Raw genomic sequence first — 10,462 nt, 5'->3', positions numbered from 1 at the left:
CTCCCTACCGAAGACAAGGTCCGGGAGTATGCTAATGAGTTCGGGTCCGATCTTCGTGTAGTGTTCGGGGGGTTCAGAGAGATGTTTTCCGGTCGGAGCCTCTCGGGAGGCGTCGGAAGGGGAGATCGTAAATAATGAACATGTTTAATATTTCTGATCGCAAATCCTGTGGTGCGTGGAGCTCTGAGAGGCGCTGATCAGCTCCGAGTAGAGCTGCCCACACCCTCGAAATAAAGCTCCCTGATTGGCTGGTGCTGCTGCTTAAAAAAAATCCCCTCTCAGCTGTCAGAGATGGAGACATATGTGAAATATATTCACTATATGACAGTGAAAGAGAAAAGTCAGAACTCCTAAACTCAGCAGTGCAGAAAGTGAGAGGTTAATCCTCAATAACTGGATCGCTCCTGGATAAACTGTATTTCCTCCATTCAGACCCAAACTCCGATCTGCATCGCAAGTCCTACATTAACCATCACGGAAGAATGAGGAAAAAAATAAATGAAAAAAAAAAACAACTTTAATATCCTGACTCCGTGCCTTCAGAGAGACGAGCGACGCATAATGAAATTTACCTAATCAAAGCTCAACGAGATTTTATTCTGGTGTAAACTATCCAATCCGGGGACAAAAAGAATGATTTAAGATATTTGGTGATTTAAAAAAGTAGCTTTGTCAGAGTCTGCTACTGCTCTTAAGCGATTAGGTAAATTTCATTATGCGTCGCTCCTCTCTCTGAAGGCAGGGAAAGTTGTTGTTTTTTTTTTTTTCCATGATGTTTAATAGTGGACATGAATTCAAACTTCGGGATTATTGCAGGACTGGCGATGCAGATGAATGAGCAGATCGGAGTTTGGGTCTGAATGGAGGAAATACAGTTTATCCAGGAGCGATACAGGTATTGAGGATTAACCTCTCACTTTCTGCACTGCTGAGTTTAGGAGTTCTGACTTTTCTCTTTCACTGTCATATAGTGAATATATTTCACATATGTCTCCATCTCTGACAGCTGGGAGGGGATTTTTTTAAGCAGCAGCACCAGCCAATCAGGGAGCTTTATTTCGAGGGAGTGGACAGCTCTACTCGGAGCTGATCAGCGCCTCTCAGAGCTCCACGCACCACAGGATTTGCGATCAGAAATATTAAACATGTTCATTATTTACGATCTCCCCTTCCGACGCCTCCCGAGAGGCTCCGACCGGAAAACATCTCTCTGAACCCCCCGAACACTACACGAAGATCGGACCCGAGCTCATTAGCATACTCCCGACAGTCGGACCTTGTCGGCTTCGGTCGGGAGGAGAAGATCGGGGCAAAATTCGGCCTGATCCTTCTGTAGTGTGTGCTGGCCTTAAACTGGCCCACAGGGTCCCGTGACCCGCCCACTTTCCCGCCGACAAAAACCAAAACACAGACGATAGAACTTCCGGGTCACGGAGATCGAAGAAATTGAAAAATCACATTAAAGTCTGCTCTGTGGCCGTATTTCAACTTTCCTTTATTTGATCTGTCTTAACAAACAGGATATTGAAAAACAAACCAATTTTCATTTATTTGTTTTCAGTTTAAAAACGAAAAAAGGAAAAACGACTCATTTTTCAATATTTTGTTTTTTGATTCTTAATTGAATATCAATTGAACGAATGATACACGGATTGAGAACTTTCTGGGTGGTTTTGTGTGCAGGGCCAGCCCACGCACACTTGCTTTGGGGAGGAGGTTACTGTAAGCAGACCACCATGTGACTGCCAGTAACAGTAGACATCACCATCACCCAGGAGGCAGCTTCTCTCCTTTATATTTGCACATTTCTGTGTTTTTCCTCTGTGTTCTGTGCTGGGAGCGGGGTTTGAGGAAGCTTCAGTGTCGGATATGTTCTGGTTCGAGCAGGGAATCTGCGTCCTCCCAGCGTTTCTGGTCGTCTGGTCCTCCTGCACGTTCATTATCTCCTACCTCATTGCGCTCTTCAGACACGATGTGGACGTGATTTTCCCGTTTATAAGGTAAATCCGGAATGGGTTGTTTTTTTTTTTTTTTTTTAAATGTGTTTGCAAAGTGGAGAAGTCGAGCCTTTGCTTTTCCTGTGTGATGCAGTTAAGTTTCGTTTTCTTGCGCTGTCGCTCCACCTGGCTGGACACCAAACTGCGCTTCACCCAGCTGCTGCTGCTGCTGCTGCGCAGCTCCTGGACACTGCAGCCTCTTTCACTTCTCTCATAATTATCACCTCCTCACTTTCAGAAACTTTCATCTGTAGCAAACCCAACCTATGGCACAGGCTCTGTTATTTATAATTGTTAAAAACACCTCGGTAAAAGTTTCAGTTCGCCTTATTCACTTACCCCTCTGACCAAAATAAGCCTAAAGTGATCATTTTAACTCTAAAGCGTGATTATATTTCTTGTCTTTTATTCACTATTACTTGTCAGTTGTGCAAGCAAAGTGCCATGTAACTGGCTAAAATCACCACTTCTTTTTAAAATGGAAGTACACATTCTAATAATAGATTGACAGTGCATGGTGAGTTCCTCTGTCCTGCAAATACTTTGTGTTTCACACAGAAAAAGTATAGCTTAAACACAAAACAGGCAAGATGACTGGCCTTGCACAGGGCTTGATCACTAAAGTCAACTTCTAAAAAAAACACATACAGTTATCTCAGTGAATGAATCTCTCAACCTGGAAATAGTAAGCTTTATTTTTTGCAATGACACCTTGCCTGTATCTTTATTTGAAGGGAAAGAAATCAGAAACAACAGGAAAGTCAAAGTCCAAATTGAAAGTAGGTAAATAGAGTTGATTTTGTTTGACATTCAACCATTTCTTCATTTGTTTACAAGTGAAATTGTGGCAGTGTATCATTCTGTGCTTTGTTTGTCTCATAAATCTGCTCTAAATGTAATTTACGCAGGTAAATTGAATTGAATTGACACTCAAAGTATCGTTGTACCCACTTTGGATTTGTGCTCTTTCTAACTCTTCATGTAAATAAGTAATACACATTCCATCTTTATTGACAGTGACACTGCAGCAAACCCTCCTGAGAGCTGCCTTTTTGGCCTGATGACATTCGTCTCTGCATGTGCAGGTAATTTTAAAGATTTGACACACCCGATTGAAAAGTGCGCATTAGCATTACATGTCATGTAAGAATATATTTTCATCTATTGTTTGAATCGAGGCACCTTGAAGTTACAGTTACAGCAGAATTATGTCATATACAAAGGTCAAGTGTAAACTGTGCATGTGACTTTTACTGAGTTTGTAGATGATGCTCATAAAATGGGAGAGGCCAGCTGTGACATTTCTGTCAGTATGTCAGACTGTATTTAGGCCAAAGATGGTAACAAGTTAAATAGGTTTATTAGGATTTTTTTTTTTTTTTTTTTTTTAGGAAACTTTGGGCTTTCCCAATAGAGGAATCACATTTTCCCACTTCCCTTTTTCCCTCTAACCTCAAGAAAATTAAATCGCTGGTGGTGGAGGAGTAGAGTTCAGCTAAGGTCACATATTTCTGGGAAATTCTCATCTTTGGCGCAGGAATCGCCACCGTATATGCCAGATACAAGTTTGTGGAGAAGCTGAATGAGGACACTGGAGTGGTGTGGCCTCGTCTCAACAAGGCGGCGCTGTGGCTGGGGATGCTGTCCTGTCTGGGAATGTGCATCGTGGCCACTTTTCAGGTACGTCTTCATGGATGTATTGAAATCACCCCCCCAAAAAAATAACATTTTCTCTGTTTTTTACAAGATAAATACTTGATTTTATACAAGCGGATGTAAAGAACTGACCTACAACGTTAATTCCGAGTCGATATATTAACAAAACAGTCTCAACATGGTGAGGAAGAAGGAGTAGGAGCGGTTTCAAAAAGTTCCACCTTGGGAGCCATTTTCTAAAAGCATATCAAGGTCAAATAGCATGAAAAATAGAAACGTTTCCCAGCTCGACTCTTTTCTCCCCTCCAGAAGCCCGATCCTCATGTAAAACATGCCTCACGCTTCCTGTGTTCAGTTTGCATGTTCTTCCAGGCGTGTTTCCTGCCCTCACACAGTCAGCTGGGGTTGACTGTGTGTGCCAACATTTTCAAATTGCTCCTACAGTGAATTTCGCCGCCTTTTGATTGCAGGAAACACTGGTGACCAAAGTTCACGATGCCGGAGCGCTGCTGTTCTTCATGTCGGGGATCTTGTACATCGTGCTCCAGTCGTGGATATCGTTCCGTGCCTATCCATACGGTCCTTCTTTGTGCGTGTGTAGGGTGCAAAGTGGCATCGCCCTCCTCGCTCTTTTGGCTTTTTTCCCCAGTATCCTTTCACAGATGCCAAAACTGGAAAAAAAACAAACAAACAAAAAAAAACACCCATAGACTATTTGTGTCAGGTTTCATGAAATGCTGACAGTGGAAGGCAGAGTTTTGATGTTTGAATCACACATTTCGTTGCATAAAAAAATCTGTATATATGTCAATTTTAAACCTGATACGTTGAAGTTTCCTCAACCAAATCCTCAGTGGTCGTTTGTGTAAGATTTGTCAACCAGACTAAAATGCACAGACAGAAAGATGACGAGGTGAGCTGCAGGTCTGTGGGGTGGATGGAGTGTTATGTACAAACACTCCAGTATCTTTTTCTGATCACTGCTTCTCTCCTGTGTAGGACTATCATTTTTTTCTGGCCAGCTCAGTGTGCGAGTGGATCGTCTCCTTCAGCTTCATCTGTTTCTTCTTCACCTACATCCACGACTTCAAGGTGAGCGCCGTCAAATGCTCCAAAATCTTCCTCTCTTTCGTTTGCTTGTGCGTTTTGAAACGTTTCGTCTCTGGTTTTCCTTCCCGCAGCGCTTCACTTTAAAGGTGAAAACAGAGTGCCAGAGGTAGCTGCTGCTGGAAGAATGACCACCAATATCTGGATTGTATGTCCACCCGAGCTGTTTCATCATAAACCTATTTTTATAGACACAATGAATTTTTTTTTTTTTTACATTGTCATTTATGTGTTATGGGCCTCGATCAAGTTCAGAACCTAAAAAAAACTTGGTGCTGTTTGTGACTTTTTACACATTTCCACCGTTGAGAGTGTCCTGATTGTGGCCTGTGTGGCAGTCCAGCCTCTCTTTGCACTTTGCTCTGCTGTTACCACACAGCGTGACGCCTCCCTAATAAGAGAAGTTCATCACACAGCGAACTCATGATCGCAGCACACCGGCGGTTTACCAGAACACTCTTCGCTGATGAGGAAATGTCCGTCCTGCTCTGAAATTGAATGAATCCTTACCCTGTAAACCCGTCTGATACTGTTCTTAAAACAGGTCAAGTGCTTCATGTGTGTTTTCAAACATCTTGAATTCTTGAATGTAGTGTTTAACGTCAACTTTTCACGTGTTGAAAATTCCCAGCAGCCACTGCTATGCGGCGATCGAGGTAATTTTTTTCTAGTTTGCTCTAGTCAGACATCAAATGTTAAAGCAATCAGGCTGTGAAGAAATAGAAAGTGAAACAGGATTTGGCATTTAGTGGAGCTGACAAGGTGTTTTGGGTTGACTTTCAAGCAAATATTTTGAGTTTCAGCCTTAAAGCAGTGGCTCCAGGCATATTAACAGTCGATTTATGTCAAATGAAACAAAACAACAGATGCATCCAGGATAAATTTAAAGAGATTAAATCAATAATTCTGTTCAGTCAAAGAAGGTAATTCAAAGGCAGCAGCTGCATTTGCAAACTCAAAATTTCTTCTGAATTTTCTCCCAAGTTTTCTTAATTGATTTTATTCTGCATGCGCTCTCAAAGGGAACCACTGCTTTAGCTGAAATGTCTAGTTATTCATTTCTATAATGATATTAATACGTGTTAATTTTTTACAAATTAAACAAAATTCAGCAATAAAACAGGTTAGGAATTCCAAATGGATGAGTTCATTATTTACCTAAAACTGGCAGAAAGGGACAAAAAGATGTGCTGCAATGGAAATGCAGTTTTATTGTAGAATATTTTCAGTGTTTTTTTTATGAATTCAACTCCTTTTGTACTTTTACATTTGATATTTTGTAAACATTTGTACATGCTGCTGAGCTGATGAATAAATACAAACTGCCATTTTTTAACCAAAATGCCGACTGTATTAGTGTTCTTTTCAGGTAAAATTACAGATGAAACAACTTTCTTGTCTTTAACATCTTGATAGATGCACATCACTTTTAAAACACTGTATCATTGTTACTGTCTGAAAGTAATTTTATACGCATCACTGGAATAATGAAAATAAGTGATGTTCTGTTGCAATCATGCAACAACAACCTTAAGATTTCATGTAAAAAATCTTTAACATATTTGTCACAAATGGGATAAAAGTCATATTTCTGCATTATTCGCGATACTTTATCAGTCCGACTGCTGTGCGTTGGGTGGTTGTGGCCGACTCGGAGGTCCAGTCTGTCACAGTTCAAGTCAGTTCCACTTCCTTCATGTAACCACATCATCAGAAGTACAGTCCTGTCTGTAGGGTTCATGTCTTCTTCTCTAACTGCGCTGTGGGCATACCAACACTAATACTGCTCTCTGTAGCCCCATGTGGTCGAAAGTGGTACTGCAAGACAAGATGGGCCAAGATAGCTAGTTTCTTCAGTTTAGTATTTATACATTTTCGTGATAATAGATGTACATATCTGATTGTTGCTTTTATTTTAATGTTCAAGGTTATATTATTTTTTGTAAAAAAAAAAAAGATGTGTGTTGGAAATATGAGTTCAATTGATTCGGTTTTAATCTCAGCTTGCCAAAAACACTGAATTCTCATTTAAAAAAACATTTCATTTTTCCATAAAGTAAGTTTATTAACAGAAAAATGACAAGTACTTCTGCTCGGAAGTTTTTTAGTATTTTAGAAACGAAATTAAACATGTTACAATAATTCAGTTCAATATCGGCAGTGAAAATATTCCTAAATACAAATGCTAATGCGACAAGCAGATTTGTGACAATGAACACATTCAAATATCCAGATTTATCATTCTGGAGTAAAATGAGCCACAAACTGAATGGCGTGTTTCCACAGGATTTGATTTTCTAGAAAAACTACTTGCTGCTGTCATCTTCTCATGACTTTTTTCTGCCATGAGGAAGAGGAAAAATTATTCCCTCGCTTTGAAAAGGAATAACAATCAATCAAAGATGCAAATCAGGCATCAAAATCAAGGTTTCTTCATGGAACAACAGAGACGTTTCAGCTCCTTTTTACACTGAAAATACAATCGCTTGCGCTGGATATTCAGACAATTCGATCTTCCTCCTGCCACAGATGGAGCATCGCAGTGAGGAGGAGGAGGAGGAGGAGGAAGGGGGCATATCAGTCACTGAACGATGATTCGCTGTCCGAGCTGGTGGCAGCCATGTCTTGGTCCTCGGTGCTTCCCGCCTCTCCGTTGGGAATCGGGGCGTCAGGCGTGCTGCCAAGTGCGAAAAAAACACAAATGAAGAGTCATTTTGATTGGGGGATTCATAAAAACTCACCCTCAGTGGTTTGAAATACTCACTCGAGGAGGTTGGGATCTAAACCATCCAGGACCATTTTATTCCTGATGGCCATCACAGGAACGCCCTGTTTGAGGAAGACGTGATATTTAAACACCAAACCGGCGATGTTTTTACAGGAGGGGATTTAATTTGAATAAAATAAATAAAAAGAAATTCACTCAAACAGCAAACACACTGTGTGCCAAACCATAAAGATCTTACCACTTGCACCATCTTCAGGTATCGAGCGTAACGAGGGTCTTTGGCCACCGTCATGACGTTTTCTGCAGGAGGCTCCGTTTTGTCCGTTGGTGCAGATTCAGGTGAACTCTGAACAGTCTGGAATATTAAAAATACGCAAAAATCGTCATATAATTGAAGGAATAAGAATATAATAAAATAATAATAAGATACGATGCATGTGTTTTTATTATTATGAATTATTACTATGATTATTATGAATTACAAAATCAGATTATGAAGAATAAACAAAACACACTCAAAATATTAAATATTGTGTTTTAAACTAAAGTAAAATTAATGTGTGTTGATGATGAAAACATTCCATGTAACTCAATTTAAATTACTCAAGGTGCCCCTCTGCATCTGTGTGAAGTAGCACCAGCATTCAAAGTGATAAGCATGCGTTGGTGTGTGGGTTTCATTAGAAACTGTTATGCTTTACTGGCTTACTGTCGACTGTTGAATTGATCGTTAGATGTTATTGTCGCGGTTGAAGGCTCATTTTGAGCTCACGGTCTGGGGCAACAAAGTAACACATATTTAAACAAATGGATGAAAAGACAACTCTCTAGCCAGGATAGTTTGTGAAGCTATTTTTTTGGTTAATCCGTATAGATTGCTGTGCAAAGCACTTCAAGTCGTATCAGTATGATTGTATTATATTTTAAAATGTTGGAATCTAATGCTATAACAGTAACACAAACTGTGATCGCACATTTTTGAAACATTTATTTGTTTTTTAAGTTGTTTTTCAATAGAGTTTGGTGTGAGGACTGAATGAATTCATATATAATATCTAACTCATCATTTTCGAGAATTTCCCTCTGGGATTAATAAAGTATTTCTATTTTATTCTAACTCTCTGTCAAGCTCTATATCTAATAAATCACAGGAAACAGGCTGAAAAAGAGAGGAAACAGCCATATCACAGCTTGTTTACAGATTGTTGGAAGGAATAGTTGTGTATATGTATAATTCTGCAAAAAAGCTTTGCTGAATAAAACAGTGTGGGAGCAGAAACACCTAAAACATGCAGGGCAGTGATCCTGGAGGAACAGGACTGGATGACAGGAATAACCACAGCTGATATTTCCTGTTAATTATGGAGCTGTGGGGGTGTTTTGCAACGTCTGCCTGACTGAAGGTTATTTTAAGATGATTCTCAGAGATTTATTGGGACTTCTGCAGCTCAGGATGGCAGAACAAAGCTGGGAGCATGCCTGGATCCTGCTCTGTGGCTGTACCTCTGGGGGAGGCAGCAGTCCTGCTGCTGGACCATCTGCTTGGCTCTGGCTGGCTGGCGTGGGTCCGTTGGTCTGTGCACTTTGCTGCTGACTGACTCCATCGATTGTGACGTCCTCCAGTCCGGGAATGGAGGACAACTGCTCCATGCATAATAGTGCTGAATTAATAAAACGTAAAGCTGCATGAAATAATCACACTATGAGGTAAAACTAGAGCTCACCTTCGCCTCCAGAATACACAGTGTGGTTTCGATCTGCTGAATGCGAAGAGAGATGTTGGAAAGTTTCTGTGGAAACAAGTGCAAACTGTCATTTAGGTGTGACAAGGAGCTTTTGTGTGATCCAGCAGAGAGGAAACAGTGACGAGAGAGTAAAATAAAGATGCACAAACCTCTTCACACACTGTGGAGAAGCGGTTAAGGAAGCGGACTGTGTGCACGACAAACTGATTCAGATAGGCAACAGTTCTTCTTTGCTGTATGGCGGGAACCTGGGGGAGAAGAAGATGTTGAAGAGTCACAATGACGAAGAGATGGACAAAGGAAATGATGCAACTTCCATCTTTCACACAGGCTTTAGAGCGAGGCAAGTCAAGGCAACGCATTTCTATTGCACCATTCAGACAGTGCTTTACAAGGAAATACATTTACACAAAGAGATTAAGAAAGGCATACAAATGAGACTAAATAAAGTTAAAAAAAATAAATTTTAGAAGGCTGCCTTTTAACTTTATAAAGTTAGAAAAGTATGGAGACGAATACTGAAAGGTCATTAAAGCATATGAAAAGATGCAAGATTACACAGTAAATAAGATTTAGTTTTTATTTAAAACATCAGATTAGTAATATTGCAAGTTTGAATGTAGCAATATGTCAGCGTGGAGGTTAATCTTTGCAGTGGTGACCAGCTGTTGTGTCTTCATTGACTTACATGAGCAGAATATTAATACATTTAGAAGACCAGGATCAGGAAGGAGGCTGACTACATTGTTAGAAAACGGAATCTACAACAAAAATAAACCAAAGAGCTGCAGATTTCGCTATAAATGTGAACATGGGTTGTGAAATGATGCTTTAGTCTCGCTGACAGCAGTTTATCTGACACAGTTTTAGCTCATTAGCTGCACCGAATGTTCGATTCTAACCTTGGTTAGATCCACTCCGGAGCCCACAATGGGCAGCCCGTCCTCGTCCATGGCGGAAATGTGAAGCTACCTGCAGATTAATACGCAGGTTTCCGGTTTTATTCACCGATAAAAGACACAAAAACGAAACATTGAGATTATTTACTGTAGATGTTTTCACGTGACGCTGCGCACCGTGACCTCGTTTTACGTCATGACGTCACCGACGAAGAGACGCATCGAAGTTCAGTGTTTTATTTTGAAGTTTATGTACAAGATGTAAACATCCGGGTTTTTTTTTAAGATTTCAGAATCAATCTAAAACATTTTGCAAAACGTTCACATAGA

The 10,462-nt window shown here is 40.3% G+C and overlaps 2 protein-coding genes across 2 annotated transcripts; one reads left to right on the top strand and one right to left on the bottom strand.

Moving 5' to 3' along the window:
• Positions 1-1,703: 1,703 nt before the first annotated feature.
• dram1 (DNA-damage regulated autophagy modulator 1) lies at positions 1,704-6,096 on the top strand. The gene is made up of 7 exons (XM_030113427.1): positions 1,704-2,000; positions 3,015-3,082; positions 3,535-3,677; positions 4,124-4,301; positions 4,508-4,566; positions 4,653-4,745; positions 4,835-6,096. The coding sequence occupies exons 1-7, from the start codon at positions 1,870-1,872 to the stop codon at positions 4,871-4,873; spliced, it is 711 nt and encodes a 236-aa protein (XP_029969287.1). The 5' UTR covers positions 1,704-1,869; the 3' UTR covers positions 4,874-6,096.
• A 674-nt stretch (positions 6,097-6,770) lies between these two features.
• Positions 6,771-10,355, bottom strand: washc3 (WASH complex subunit 3). Its single transcript, XM_030113450.1, has 7 exons — positions 10,136-10,355; positions 9,383-9,481; positions 9,213-9,278; positions 8,992-9,129; positions 7,727-7,843; positions 7,525-7,589; positions 6,771-7,437 (listed from the first exon to the last, which is right to left on the bottom strand). The coding sequence occupies exons 1-7, from the start codon at positions 10,184-10,186 to the stop codon at positions 7,338-7,340; spliced, it is 636 nt and encodes a 211-aa protein (XP_029969310.1). The 5' UTR covers positions 10,187-10,355; the 3' UTR covers positions 6,771-7,337.
• Positions 10,356-10,462: the final 107 nt, after the last annotated feature.

The sequence above is a fragment of the Salarias fasciatus genome, chromosome 17, assembly GCF_902148845.1.
Source record: "Salarias fasciatus chromosome 17, fSalaFa1.1, whole genome shotgun sequence".
Lineage (NCBI taxonomy): Eukaryota > Metazoa > Chordata > Actinopteri > Blenniiformes > Blenniidae > Salarias > Salarias fasciatus.
The sequence above is the reverse complement of the archived record's forward strand: the minus strand, read 5'-3'. Positions and strand labels throughout refer to the sequence as shown.